At 47.5% G+C, this 15,257-nt stretch overlaps 2 protein-coding genes and 1 pseudogene across 2 annotated transcripts in view; all 3 read left to right on the top strand.

Moving 5' to 3' along the window:
* Positions 1-13,022, top strand: part of LOC128421770 (zinc finger protein 658B-like) — a 42,995-nt gene extending 29,973 nt beyond the window's left edge. The window contains exons 2-4 of the mRNA XM_053404954.1: positions 936-2,508; positions 7,324-7,330; positions 11,783-13,022. Of these exons, the coding sequence (XP_053260929.1) occupies positions 1,086-2,508; positions 7,324-7,330; positions 11,783-12,167 (1,815 nt within the window). The 5' untranslated portion in view covers positions 936-1,085 and the 3' untranslated portion in view covers positions 12,168-13,022. The remainder of the gene's footprint in view (positions 1-935; positions 2,509-7,323; positions 7,331-11,782) is intronic.
* LOC128421753 (zinc finger protein ZFP2-like) overlaps positions 1-15,257 on the top strand; it is a 461,814-nt pseudogene that overhangs the window by 238,038 nt on the left and 208,519 nt on the right.
* The window catches only part of LOC128421764 (zinc finger protein 664-like), a 32,536-nt gene continuing 27,694 nt past the window's right edge, over positions 10,416-15,257 (top strand). Inside the window, exon 1 of the mRNA XM_053404948.1 lies at positions 10,416-10,512. The gene's annotated coding sequence lies outside the window, so the exon portion shown is untranslated. The remainder of the gene's footprint in view (positions 10,513-15,257) is intronic.

The following is a 15,257-nucleotide window of genomic DNA, read 5'->3' as shown; positions in this document are numbered from 1 at the left end:
GCTGCAAGAGTGGCTGGAAGGAGGTGTGCAGGACACCATGTAACTATCTTAGAGACTCCACTCTGGATTTGTGTAGGTTTTCCTCCATAGCCTTTTCTTCTTCTGAAGATAACTCACGAGGCAGCAAAGTATTACGACCAGAGTTTTCCTTCTCGATGGGCTTCCTTCCCTGGTTGACGAGCCCAATCTGCCCTTCACTTTCCTCTGCAGCAGGGGCAGAATCTGCTTTCTTGACTGTGGGATTCACTGTTGTTCTCATCGTCTCCATCCACCAGGGCCTGCCTTCACCTGCAGCAGAATTCCCTAATAAACCAAGGATTTGAGACCCATCAGCTATCCTCACCTGGTTTAGCCGGCCGATTGAAGCCGTTCCTGGGATTGTGGCCTCTGTTGCATGCTGACAGCTTCTGGAAGCCACAGGTGAGAGCTGAGTGCAGGGTGGGGACCAATGGTGGATAAATTACCCCATAAGGTGCATGACATTTCCCCCACCAAAGGAACTACCGCTCCCCTAACACCCCATGACATTGTATGATTATGATATTTAAGACAGAACAGGAACAAATTCATGTCCCCAGAAATAACACAACCTCAGTCCATTAGTGAATCAATACTACATTTTCAAGGTACTACATATTCCACTATGTACAGTTTATCATTTGGCCTTGAATATCCTGCTTTTCTGTGTCATTTTAGGATAGTCCTGCGTCAGAAGATGGGCACGAGATCAGACAGGACATCATTCTTTAAAAAATCAAGCTGCTTTATGAACATTGGTTGAGGATTTTGATAGTTGCTCATGAATTATTATCATTTGATGACATTGCAACTTCACTTCCTAAAAAATGGGAACATGGATAGGAGTTGAGGGAATGTAGGAGACATTGAAATAGGAGAAGGTGCTAATGGAACTTGATTTGTTCTCTTTCCCTTAGTTCTCTTCCTTGAAACCAAAACAGGATTCCCTTTCCTACCACTCTGAAGAAGGAGATGGAGAAGGCAGTCAGAACTCCAGGGGATGGGTCACCTCCCCCCCCATTAGGAATAGAAATTAAAATGTGTGAAATGTGGACTATGTTCATTGAATGAGCACACATAGTTCACATCAACGACCTCCAACAGGGGAGAAACCATTTAAAGGTATGGAGTGTGGGAAACGTTTCACTGATAGTGGAAACCTTAGAACACATCAGGGGACTCACATGGGCAAGAAAGGATTCCACTGCAGGGAGTGTGGGAAGAATTTCCATCAATGTGGCCACTTAAGTTTACATCAACATATTCACACAGGGGGAAAACATTTTAAATGCCTGGAGTGCGGAAAGAGCTTCAGTCGGAGTGGAAAGCTCAATATACATCAATGGACTCACACAGGGGAGAAACCATATAAATGCCTGGAGTGCAGAAAGAGCTTCAGTCAGAATGGAGACCTTAAATTACACCAGCGGATTCACACAGGGGAGAAACCATATAAATGTATAGAGTGCGGAATGAGCTTTAGTCATAATGGAAACCTTAGAAGACATCAACGGACTCACACAGGGGAGAAACCATTTAAATGTATAGAGTGCGGAAAGAGCTTTAGTGATAATGGAAGCCTTAGAAGACATCAACGGACTCACACAGGGGAGAAACCATATAAATGTATAGAGTGTGGAAAGAGCTTTAGTGATAATGGAAGCCTTAGAACACATCAACGGACTCACACAGGGGAGAAACCATATAAATGCCTGGAATGCGGAATGTGCTTCAGTAAGAATGGAGACCTTAAATTACACCAGCGGATTCACACAGGGGAGAAACCATATAAATGTATAGAGTGCGGAAAGTGCTTCAGTCATAATGGATACCTTAAATTACACCAGCGGATTCACACAGGGGAGAAAACATATAAATGTATAGAGTGCGGAAAGTGCTTCAGTCGTAATGGAAGCCTTAGAACACATCAACGGACTCACACAGGGGAGAAACCATATAAATGCATGGAGTGCGGAATGAGCTTTAGTCATAATGGAAGCTTTAGAAAACATCAACGGACTCACACAGGGAAGAAACCATTTAAATGTATAGAGTGCGGAATGTGCTTCAGTGAGAATGGAGACCTTAAATTACACCAGCGGATTCACACAGGGGAGAAACCATATAAATGCATAGAGTGCGGAATGAGCTTTAGTCATAATGGAAACCTTAGAAGACATCAACGGACTCACACAGGGGAGAAACCATTTAAATGTATAGAGTGCGGAAAGAGCTTCAGTGATGATGGAAACCTTAGAAGACATCAACGGACTCACACAGGGGAGAAACCATATAAATGTATAGAGTGTGGAAAGAGCTTTAGTTATAGTGGAAACCTTAGGGAACATCAACGGACTCACACAGGGGAGAAACCATATAAATGTATAGAGTGTGGAAAGAGCTTTAGTGATTATGGAAGCCTTAGAACACATCAACGGACTCACACAGGGGAAAAACCATATAAATGTATAGAGTGCGGAATGAGCTTTAGTAATAATGGAAACCTTAGAGGACATCAACGGACTCACACAGGGGAGAAACCATTTAAATGCCTGGAGTGTGGAAAGTGCTTCAGTCACAGTGGAAACCTTAGAAGACATCAGCAGACACACAGCGGAGAAACCATTTAAATGTATGGACTGTGGAAGGAGCTTCAGTCAGAGAGGAACCCTTGATTTATGTCAACAAACACACACAAAACATAAACCTTATAAATATCAGGAAAGTAGATAGAGGTTGAGTCCTAGTGGAAGTTCTAAATCAACAGACTCAAGACAGGAAGAACTTTAGGAATTGAAACCCTTCAAACCATCCACAAACTCAGAGAGGAGAAGCAGTTTAAATGAAAAGATTGCAAAAGTGCTTTATTTACAATGGAGTGTTTAAGGAACATCCAGGGACTCTCACATGGAAGATCCCATTTTGGTGTCTGGAGTGTGGGACATCTTCCTCTCAGAGTCCACTCTTTTCTTCACAGAAATGAACTCGGCAGGAAATCAGTCTTGAACACATTTTGTGTATGTGAAGTTCTGGTATTTATGTGTAAAACTGTATAGTAATGAAATATTGAAGGCAATGTCAAACAATGTGATTATAATCTAAGATGTAAAGTACCTTTCAATAGAGAAGGGGTGAGGGTTTATCTGGATTGCTGGTGGTCAGTGAGGATTAAAGCTGGGCGATATATTGTTCCAAACTGGTTTCTAGACCACATCGTGATAGCCTTTCAAAAACAACTGATATGGCAACACACCACAGATCACAGTGTGTGTTTCTGGGATGCCCATTTGCCTGGAAGGAGCCGGCAGAAAGCTTTGCTTTGTGAAGCCCCTGAATATGCCGAGTTGCTGACTTCCCTCCCAGAAGACAGGAAGCGAAAGACACACATCCATTGCCCTGTCTCCTTCCAGCCTCTTTCCTCCCTTGCTCCCTTCTGCCGGTTTGTGTGCCTGACTTAGATATCCTGTGTGCTCTATTTTTTTACGGCTGAAACTGGATTTCCTCTCAGGAGCTAAGTTTTGTGCCTCACTGGGGACCCAGTGAGAACTGTATGCTTTGAAAGCTCAGTAAATTATTACCGAAGAAGTCCTGCTGCTTCTCTGTGTGTTTTTGACCTCAGTGTGGGACTTGCTCTACAAGTGGCCCCTACTCTCCTCCTGCCCTGGAGTTGCTTTACTCAAGCATGCAAGATGGGTGCATCTGTGTGCACTCAAAAGCAAATAAAGTAGGACTCGCCTTTCAATGAGAGTACAGTGGTACCTTGCGTTACAGACGCTTCAGGTTACAGACACTTCAGGTTACAGACTCTGCTAACCCAGAAATAGTACTTCGGGTTAAGAACTTTGCTTCAGGATGAGAAGAGAAATCGTGCTCCGGCGGTGTGGCAGCAGCAGGAGGCCTCATTAGCTAAAGTGGTGCCTCGGGTGGGGTGCTGTCTTGCTTTGGACATGAGGGAGAGCAGAGATGATTCCTTGGTCCTGATGTGTGCTGAATAAACTGCTTGTAAATCTGCTCACATATGCCTCTCCAGCCACTTCTCTTGTGCCTTTACTCTGCTGAGTGTGCATGCCCAGCTTCTGAAGCTCAGGTTGCAGTTTCATGCTGATCCAAGGGCTGGAGATCGCCCAGCACAGCTGGGGGGCTGCCATTTGCCCCCAATTCCTTGGCTGCATCCCAACACTAAGCACTGGAGGAGAAAATGAGCCCTGCAGGATCAGGCCAGAGGGCTCCCTCCTAGAGGGGAGACAGAGCAGAGGAGCCACCCATCACCCTGTCCTCCTCCTCCTCCACCACAGATTGGCCTCCTCCTCTTTTAAACCACCTTTATTGGTGGCCTCTGCCTCTTGTGGGAGGGAGTTCCACAGGTTTTATTCTGCCCTGCTAGACGAAGTGCTTTCTCTTCTCTGCCTTCCTTCCTTCCTTCCTTCCTTCCTTCCTTCCTTCCTTCCTTCCTTCCTTGCACCAGTGAGGTTTTAGGGACCAGGGTATATTTCATGTCTGAATGTTTCCATCTGCGGACAACCTCGACTTCTTGCAGGAAAGGGAGGGATTGGGCTTTCGCTCTGGAGGACCCTGCCCCCCCTGTCTTACTTTCCTCTCTAGGAATCTAGCTCGTTTCCATTTAACCCTTGGCAAGCCGAGCGCACCCAACTCACGCCTCTCCCTCTCCCGAGAGCAGGAGCATCGCGCTGCAATGGCATCCAGAGAAGGCGGAGGACGAGAGGCTTATGGATTACTTCCGGCAACGGATACATTCAGTTTTGGACAGCAGCTGAACAGCTGGCCCCTGAACACGGGTCCTAAGAAATCCTCACTGGCTCTAGATCCGTTTCTGATCACCATTCAAAGTGTTGGTGCTGACCTTGAAAGCCCTAAATGGTCTCAGCCCGACGAAAACATTTCCGCAAAAAGATCAAAACATGTAGCCGCAGGTGATACATCAGGAGCCTTTCTGCAAATGGCCTTTGCAACTCAACTCACTGGGTGGTAACAAAGTATACACATTTGCCTCTTTGCAATGTAGCCCCGTTTCCTCAATGAATCCACCCATTTCTTGATGAAATGTAACTTCTGCCAGGAAAACCTGAGCTGAAATACTAAGGAGAGCAAAACAGCAGCCCTGTCTGACCCCCGTCAGCCTCCAGACTCCCCCAGTCACGCGGCAGGAGATTCTTCCTGAGCCCCCCCCTCCGTGAGATGGGTATGACATCATGGATGATCCAGTGATGATCCATATGACCCATTGATGATCCACATGATCCAAGCAGACTGGGCCAAAGAGCAGGTCTCTAGGCCTGAATGAAACGGGTCTGCGATGATGGATTCTGGAGTCAAGAAATCCGCCCTTTCCAGTGATCTCTCAGGCTGGCCAGGAAAAGGCAGGGAGCAGGAATCCTCAGGCATCCCGGTTGACAGACAGACTTGTCATGTTGCCAAAACATGGAGTCTGAGCTGATTTCCATGTACAACTCACTTTGTGGCGCAACCGGGGATGTTTTTGGGGTGCTCTCTCTGTGACGGGGGGGCCGATTATTTGAGGGTGTACAAATTGCAACGCGCTTTAGTTCTGGGCTGCTTCACTCCTCGCATGGGGGGGGGGGGCTCTGCCCACAAACAGATCAACAGCTGCCTTGCTTTCTTCCAAATACCAAAAACATGGAATGGATCTAAGATCATGGCGTGGGTGGGGGGGAGGGAAGGATTTTGCAATGTAAACATTGTAGGGGGGGACCCCACTTTGCAGCTGGATTGCCTGGATCAGCCCCTCCCGCGCTCTCCTAGTAAGAGGGAAGGGGAAAAACAATTCTTTCCCTCGCTTCCCGTCACAACCTGCTTTCACGCCGCCCCCAAACCCTCAAACACCCCCCCCGGTATGTTGCACCTTTTCCTTCTGCTCCTCCTCCCCGCAATCCGGCTTCTGTTTCTGGAATGAGGGGAGAGAGCCCCCCCCCTCAAACTGCTTGCTTCGTCCGCAAGTGGAGCTTCTACGCCGGATTGCTGCTCTGCTCCATAGCTCTAGGGGCGCGCGCTTTTGGAAAGGGAAGGAGGGGCGGCAGGACCCCCCCCTCCGTGGATGTTGCAGGAAAGGAAAGGAGAATCGGGAGCGAGGACAAAGAGGTAAAGGGGTCGCGGGGGGAGGGGAGAGAAGGATCCAGAGACCCCTCCAGCTCCCCCAAGCGCCTTCCGTGGGGCCTGGATCCCTGCGCGCGTGCTGCGAAGGGGGCTTTCCTTGGCCCCTTGGGTGCCTTGGCGGGGGGGGCATGCACCACCCATTCAGGGGATCCCAGCGAAGAGCCCTCGCCCCATTTCCCCCGCGCAGGCATCCCTGGGGCGCTGTGGGTTCCACGCGGAGAGAGGTGGGCCATGAAAGGGTTAATGGGAGTGAGGGACGCCTGGATAGAGAACCCCCGTCCCTCCCCTGCTCGTCTTGGGGGGCCCTTCTGGACGGAGAGATGGAGGCGCAGGGCGAGCGGTGAGCCGCGCCAAGGGGCGCGGGGCCTCTGGGTGCAGGGGAGACTCTGGGACAGAGGGAGGGAATCGAGGAAGTGGGGAGGGGGAACATCCCTGGGGCAGGGAAGGGCAGCAATCCGGGGGGGGGGAGAGCTAGGTAGACCAGTCTTTGGGGACACGTCTCCATCTTGGCGCCGGTGGGGATTGTCTTGGCTTCTCCCTCCCACCCAATTTTCGGCCACCCCTTCAAGGCGACCAGAGGGATCACTGGAAAGTGGGGGGTCGTGTCCCCCCTCCCATTCCTTCCTGCAAACTCCATCCTCTTACTGCCCCATAAGCCCCTGCCCTGTGCAGACGCAGCGCTTCTGCCCAGTCCAACCATTGTTCCCCTGGAGAGGAGAGGAAATCCCGAGAGGAAGAGGGGAGGGGAGAGGCCTTCTCGGAAGCGACTCTTTGTTTCCACAATCCCACCCAGGAAGCAGCCAGAAACCTTTTCCTCTCTCTCAGGTTTCCATCTTTATTGTCTTTTCCACTGAGGAGGATAATGTACACCTGTCATCAGAAACAGGGGTGAAGAGTTCATGGAATGGCTCTCAGAATTGATACAGAAGTTGCACCTCAAAAGCATTTCTGTTCCTCTTATTCTTTGTAGGCAATGTCAGAGTGACTGACAAGCTGAGATACAATCCATCATCATCTTGTGATAGCCATTGCATGAATCTTCACAGTCAAAGGTCCCATTTTCATGATAGACAGTGCCTGTGACTGGAGGCTCTACACACCGGGTGTGCCTGTGCAGGCCAAAGACTCCCAGTATTAGCACAGGTGAGGTGTGTGACCTTCCCAAATTTACAGACTGTATGTGAATGAGAGTTTGTGGGTGGGATTACAGTGTACGGCAACCCTGTGATTTTCTCCACCCGTAACATTTTGTGAGTTGATATTGCAGTACGAATTCCCAAATAATTACAAAAAATCACAAGATGATAAGAATGGCTGTACTATTTATATCCTGCCCATCTGGTTGGGTTTCCCCAGCCACTCTGGGCAGGTTACAGCACATATAAAAGACCGTAAAACATTAAACATTAAAATCCTCCTGATACAGGGCTGCCTTCAGCTGTCTTCTAAATGTCAGTATGTTGCCCATTTCCTTACCCTCTGCCTAATTCCATGTACCCTCGCTTCTCGCCGGGAAGGAACCAGCAGAAGACCCTCAGAAGAGGACCTCAGTGTCCAGACTAAACCATGGGGGTGGAGACGGTCCTTCAGGGCAGAGGCTGTTGAGGGCTTTAGGTTACAGATCTTGCTCCTCCATAATGACCTCAAGAGCAAGTTTGACGTAAAATTTTTGAGTAGTAAAAAACCCTCAGAGGCAGCAAAAATGTTATTCAGCAAATAAATTCATTACTGAATGCAAACAAGCATAACAGGATCCAAAACATAGCAAAGACCTAACTTAAATAAAAACCTAACTTGGCATACCAAAGCAGCACTCAAGTAAATAAAAAGAATTGTCCAGTAGCTCCTTAGAGACCAACTAAGATTGTCCTGGGTATAACCTTTGGTGTGCATGCAAACTTCTTCAGAAACACTGAAAGAGAAGTCACCAGACCCTTATGTATAGTGGGAGGGTGGGGTGGGGGTTTTCTCAAAAGGGTAGTAGGAGATGGGTATGGTAAAGCTGTTGACGACTGTTAATGACTGCAATTAGTCCTACAGGAAAAAGCATGGGATAGTATGCATACTAACTAGCTTTAGTATGTGTAATGAGACAAGAATCCAATATCTCTATTAAGACCAGGTCTCTCCAGAGTTTTCAGTTTATTAATAAGTTGTAATTCAGCAACTTCTCTTTCAAGTCTATTTCTGAAATTCTTTTTCTATTAATTTTGACTGCGTCAGACCAATACGGCTAGCTGCCTGAATCTAGCACTCAAGTAAGACGCACACAAGCAGAGTATTGAAATAGCAGAATAGGAAGTGGGACCAGGCGCCTTTCAATACTGCAATTTATAAACAATTCAGTGTCAGAGTAACATTGGGATGGGATAACAAGCCTGGCTCACTCCAGTTTAAACCAAAATCAAGGAAGGTTCAGCATAGTCTCATAACAACTGATCCCACCACCTGCTCTCAGCAGAAAGGAAACTCCCTTATCAGCTAAAATGTTCCAGGTAGAGAAAACTCCAGCTTTGAATCACACAGAGTAGAACCTTCTTGAAGCAATAAACCAGGAATGATCTGTCTACATTATGTCACTTTAAAGGTCAGCACCAACAGTGTGAATTATGATTGGAAATGCCCTAGGAGCCAGGGAAGATCCTTTAGGACCAGTGATATGTGGTCTCGGCGGCTGCTCCGAGTTATTAGTCTAGCTGCCCCATTCTGGATTAGTTGCAGTTTCTGAGTCACCTTCAAAGGTAGCCCTACGTAGAGCACATTGCAGTAGTCCAAACTGGAGATAACCAGAGCATGCACCACTCTGGTGAGACAGTCCGAGGGCAGGGAGGGTCTCATCTGGTGTACCAGATGGAGCTGGCAGACAGAACTGACCTGTGCCTCCATGGACAGCTGTGAGTCCAAAATGACCCCCAGGCTGTGCACCTGGTCCTTTAGGGCAGGCATCCCCAACCTTCGGCCCTCCAGATGTTTTGGACTACAATTCCCATCATCCCTGATCACTGGTCCTGTTAGCAAGGGATCATGGGAGTTGTAGGCCAAAACATCTGGAGGGCCGCAGGTTGAGGGTGCCTGCTTTAGGGCCACAGTTACCCCATTCAGGACCAGGGAATCCTCCACATCTGACTGTCCTCCAGGGACAGAACTTCTGTCTTGTCAGGATTCAACCACAGCCGCCACCCATCCTCAAACCACCTCCAGGCACCAACACACGGCATTCACCACCTTCACTGGTTCCGATTTAAATGAGAAGAACCACATACTGGTGAACACCCAACCCAAAACCCCTGATGATCTCTCCCAGTGGCTTCATATAGATATTAAAAAGCATGGGGGAGAGGACAGAGCCCTGAGGCTCCCCATAAGTGAGCACCCAGGGGTCAGAACACTCATCCCCCAACACCACTTTCTGGACATGGCCCAGGAGGAAGGAGGGGAACCACTGCACAGCTGTGCCCCCAGCTCCCCTAGAGGGTCCAGAAGGATACAATGGTCAAAGGTCTTCAAAGCCGCTGAGAGATCCAGCAGAACCAGGAAACAGCTTTCCCCTCAGACTCTAGCCCATCAGAGATCATCAAGCAGCACAACCAGGACAGTTTCTGTTGCATGATGAGGCCTGAATCCCAACTGGAAGGATCATGGTGGCAGAAGCTTTCCTGGTCCTGCAGCCCACAAAAGCCCCAGCCACAATACATTTATAAGCTTTCAAGTGGCCACATGATACATGGTGGTCTTTTCTTCAAAAAACAAATATTTTGAATACTTTTACAGTGCTGTATGATGTAAGTGGCATTTCTGTTTCCCTTGTTCCACATTGGAGAGATATTGATACACAGGTCTGAGCTCATTTCTCCGCCTGAAACTGCTGTGTTAGCAGCAATGGAAGCCTGGGGAAAGTGTTGTGGGGTCCTGGGCTGCCTAGACAACAAGACCCCCTTCTCAGCAGAGCAGTACGTTAGGCACCAGCTCGGCTGCAGGAGTTGCTGGCAGGAGGTGTGCAGGGCACTATCCAAGCATCTTAGAGACTCCACTCAAGATTTGTGTAAGTTTTCCTCCATAGCCTTTTCTTCTCCTGAAGATAAGTCATAAGGCAGCAAAGGATTAGGATCAGAGTTTTCCTTCTCGATGGGCTCCCTTCCCTTTCCTCTGCAGGATGTGCAGAATCTGTCTTCTTGACTGTGGGATTCACTGTCGTTCTCATCCTCTCCATCCACCAGCGTATTTCTTCACCTGCAACAGAATTCCCCAACCCACCAAGAATTTGAGACCCATCAGCTATCCTCACCTGGTTTTGCCAGCCGGTTGAAGCCATTCCTAGGATTGTGGCCCCTGTTGCATGCTGACAGCTTCTGGAAGCCACAGGTGAGAGCTGAGTGCAGGGTGGAGACCAATGGTGGATAGATTACCCGAGAAGGTGCATGACATTTCCCCCACCAAAGGTACCGCCTCTCCTCTAACACCCCAAGACATCCTCTAATTATGATATTTAAGACAGATCAGGAATAAATTCATGTCTCCATAAATAACACAACTTCAGGCCATTAATGAATCAATATTACCTATTCAAGGATGAAGTTTCCATTAAGTACACTTATCTATTTTCCTTGAATATCCAGCTTTGTCAGTGCCAGATTAGGATAGTCCTCTGTCAGAAGACAAGCACAGGATCAGGCAGCACATTATCATTATAAAGAACCATTGGGGTGGGTGTTTCCGCCTGGAATTCCCATGTGCCATCTGCTTTCCTTCTGCTTCTCCTGCTCTCTCCATGCAATGTGAGGCATGTAGACAGAGGTCCATCTCCAAGAACAGGAACTTCCCTGAGCACCCATTCAGCTGACCCCAAGCACCAAGCCTTGTCACTAGTTCTCTGACTGACCCAGACCACAGTCCCTGGAAGAGATGAAGGCCTGGGTCTCCCAAAATGGTCCATATGGACCTCCTGAGGTCAGTGGGACTGTGCAGGTGATTCATGAAGATCTAGAGGTGGAAATGGGGGCAGCCACTTGATTTGAAAGGCAGTCTCAGAGGACAACGGTATTACAAGATCATGCTGTGTTATTAAAGATTATTGAGGATTATGAAAGGTTGCTGATGCATTGCTACCATTTGACACCTTACCATTTTCATTTCCTAAAAATTGGGAACATGGGTAGGACATGGGAGAATGTAGGAGATGTTGAAATAAGAGAAGGTGCTAATGGCGGTTGATGTGCCCTTTTCCCCCTGTGTTCTCTTTCCTGAAACCCAAACAGGATTTCCTTTCTTCCCACTCTGAAAATGGTGATGGAGAAGACAGAATTGCAGGGGACAGGGCACCGTTCGTTTCATTAGGAATAGCCATTAAAATGTGTGAAATGTGGAATATGCTTCACTGAATGAGCACACATAGTTCACATCAACAAACACAAAAAAGAAAGAACCCATTTAAAGGTATGGAGTGCGGAAAGAGCTTCTTTTTCAATGCTAAACTTAGAACACACCAGCGGACTCACACAGAGAAAAAACGTTTTACGTGCAGGGAGTGTGGGAAGAACTTCAGTCAGAGTGGAAAACTTAAATTGCACAAAGGGACTCACACAGGGGAGAAAACATTTGAATGCCTGGAGTGTGGAAAGAGATGCAGTCAGAGTGGACACCTTAGACAACATCAACGGAGTCATACAGGGGAGAAACCATTTAAATGTATGGAATGTGGAAAGAGCTTCAGTTATAGTGGAAGCCTTACAACACATCAACGGATTCACACAGGGGAGAAACTATATAAATGTATTGAGTGTGGAAAGAGCTTTAGTGATAGTGGAAGCCTTAGAAATCATCAACGGACTCACACAGGGGAGAAACCATTTCAATGTATTGAGTGTGGAAAGAGCTTTAGTTTTAGTGGAAGCCTTAGAACACATCAACGGACTCACACAGGGGAGAAACCCTATGAATGTATGGAGTGTGGAAAGAGCTTCAGTCAGAGTGGAGACCTTAGGAACCATCAACGGACACACAGGGGAGAAACTGTTTAAATGTATGGACTGTAGAAGGAGCTTCAGTCAGAGTGGAACCCTTGATTTATGTCAACAAACTCACACAAAAGAGAAACCATATACGGTAAATATCAGGAAAGTAGATAGAAGTTCACTCTTAGTGGAAGTTCAAAATCAACAGACTCATGGACAGGAAGAATTTAAGGGTTGAAAACCCTTCAGACCATCAACAAACTCAGAGATGAGCAGCAGTTTAAATGAAAAGACTGCAAAAAGTGCTTTCTTTATAATGGAGTATTTAAGGAACAGGGACGCGGGTGGTGCTGTGGGTTAAACCACAGAGCCTAGGACTTGCCGATCAGAAGGTTGGCGGTTCGAATCCCCATAACAGGGTGAGCTCCTGTTGCTCGGTCCCTGTTCCTGCCGACCTAGCAGTTTGAAAGCATGTCAAAGTACAAGTAGATAAATAGGGACTGCTCCGGCGGGAAGGTAAACGGCATTTCCGTGCGCTGCTCTGGTTCACCAGAAGCGGCTTAGTCATGCTGGCCACGTGACCCAGAACCTGTACGCTGGCTTCCTCGGCCAGTAAAGCGAGATGAGCACCGCAACGACAGAGTTGTCCTTGACTGGACCTAATGGTCAGGGGTCCCTTTACCTTTACGTTTATTGAAGGAACATCTAGGGACTCTCACATGGGAGAACCCATTTAGATGTATGGAGTGTGGGACACCTTCCTCTCAGAGTCCACTCTGATCAATAAACTCAGCCGGAAATCATTCCTAAAAGCATGAGGTATATGTGAAGTTCTGGTGTTTATATGTAAAACTGTATAATAATGAAATAATGAAGGCAACCTCTCACAATGGTGAGTATAATTTTAGATGAAAGTACCTTTGGTACTCTGTCATCCCCCCCCCACGCATGATCTCCAAGCACTGCTTCTTCACCAGAACTTCATCGCTGCCTCCTGTCCTGCGCGTTCTGAAGAAAACTTGAAATACTGAAATTGAATGGGAGATTTTCCCCCAAGCCTAATTTCAAGAGGGGGAAAGAGGGCTGTAGGTACCAGGGAAATCTCCTGGGGGGGCATCTTCACTCATGAACCCCATGGGGCAACCCCAGAGCTCCTGCTTATTCTAGGGTTTGGGAAAGAGTATTTTTCCATAGTCCCAGAATTTTTGATTCAATCATGCTACTCAGGAGTTTTCCTACCAGAGGACCACAGTGCTGTGGCTGCTGTTGTTGCCATGGACTGGCTGGTGAGGGGGGGGAGGCACAAGCTGGGGGACCAACAAGGGAAAAAGGCTCAGATCCTGTTTACTGGTGGTGGGATGGCAATGAGCAGAAAGAGGGAGAAAAGGGAGCAGACCGGAAGGGGAGATGTTGCAAGCTGAGGAGGAAACAGGGTTTGGTGAACTGGAAGAGTCTGTGGCAGAGAGCAGTTCAGGCTCAGAGGGAGGAGAGGAGGGGGCCAGGAGACCCAGAGGAGGCCGGCTGCTGAAGCTTCCAGGGAGACTCCCCCTCCTGCTGCGACCAGCATATGCCTTTGAGTCTGGTAGTTAGAACTCTTAGAATGTGGGGATCCCATTTTTCAACCAAAGCCATAACCAAAACCAAAACCCGCCAGCCTTTTTCCAGGTCTTTATTGTCCTGATAGTCATTTGTCTTCTCTACGAAGGACTCTACAAAGTCCTTCTCCCTCCCTTTACTTACCATGGGGTCCCAGCAACCTTTTCTGCCTCTTACACGCAATGGAAAAGAGTCCCTTTCCATTGGACGCCTGGCAGCCCAGTGCCAAATCCGGCTGCTCCAGAGAGAACGGAAAGGAACCGTAAATGCCCTTGCGCTCTGACGCACACCAGTCACTTCCTTCTGGACCTTAATGCTGCCGGTGCAGCTGCATTTACGAGAAAAAAAGAAATTGGAAACCGAGCCCAAGTCCCTTGCTATGCAAACTGGCCACTTGGGCCGGCCTTGGGGCGTCTTCCTTGGGAAAAAGGAAAAGTTTCAGATCTCAGGTTCCCCAACAGGGAATGAGAGCTTTGATTGGCGTTCTCCTCTTGCAGTTCATTGCCTCTCTAATTGCAGAACCCCAAGTCTCCCCCCGCCTCCTCGCTACCTCTTGCCAGGAAGGCTGGGAGTGAAGACCGTAAGCAAAAGAGACAGCCAAGGATGAGAATCTGGGTTGCTGGGTGTTTCAGAGAATCCCGCCCACAATCTTCTCCATTCCTAGACTCACGTCCGCATGCACTGCTCCTGGCCACCCCGGGGTCTTTTGCTAGATTAATTTATGGCCGGCTTGGGGCTGAAAATAAACTACCTAAAAACTAAATTACTGACAAAAAGCCTCACAATGGAAGAAAAAAACCTTCAAGAAAAACAGGCCTGGAAATTAAAAATAAGGTTAACTACCTAGAGATCTGGATTTCAAATAAAAGTTTAAATATATATGAGGATGATTCTAGTAAAGTATGGAAATAATTTTTTAAAAAAATATATGGAAACCTAGACCAAACTCCATCTCTCACTCTGGGGAAGAGTCTCGGTTGTGAAAATGAATATCCTCCCCAAAATGATTTTCTTATTCCAAACAAGGCCCATATTAGGAGAAATGAATTGTTTTAAGGAGTGGAAAAGGGAAATATCTAGATTTATATGGAGTAGAAAGAAACCAAGAATTGTTTCTCGGACCCTGCTCCTGCCAACCTAGCAGTTCAAAAGCGCGTCAACGTGCAAGTAGATAAATAGGTAGCGCTCTGGTCAGGGGTCCCTTTACCCTTTACCTTATTAACAGATCAAAAGGAGAGAGGAGGTTTTGCATTGCCAGATTTGGAATTCTACCATATGGCGGCAGGATTGGTTTGGATAAAAGACTGGATTACACTAAAAGATACGGACCTATTAGACTTGGAAGGCCACGAGAATCGGTCTGGATGGCACGCTTCTTTAATATACGAAAAAGTGAAGGTCCATCGGGGATTTTTGAGCCATGTGATAAGGAAATTGTTATATAAAATCTGGAGTAAATATAAAGGAATACTTGAGCCAAAAATACCCTTGTGGACATCACCAAGAGAAGCGATATACTCATGTTAGAATAGTTACAACTAGCAAAACTGATGGGAAGAG

Source organism: Podarcis raffonei, chromosome 10, assembly GCF_027172205.1.
Source record: "Podarcis raffonei isolate rPodRaf1 chromosome 10, rPodRaf1.pri, whole genome shotgun sequence".
NCBI lineage: Eukaryota > Metazoa > Chordata > Lepidosauria > Squamata > Lacertidae > Podarcis > Podarcis raffonei.
Note: the sequence above shows the minus strand (reverse complement) of the source record. Positions and strands in the feature narration are given on the sequence as shown.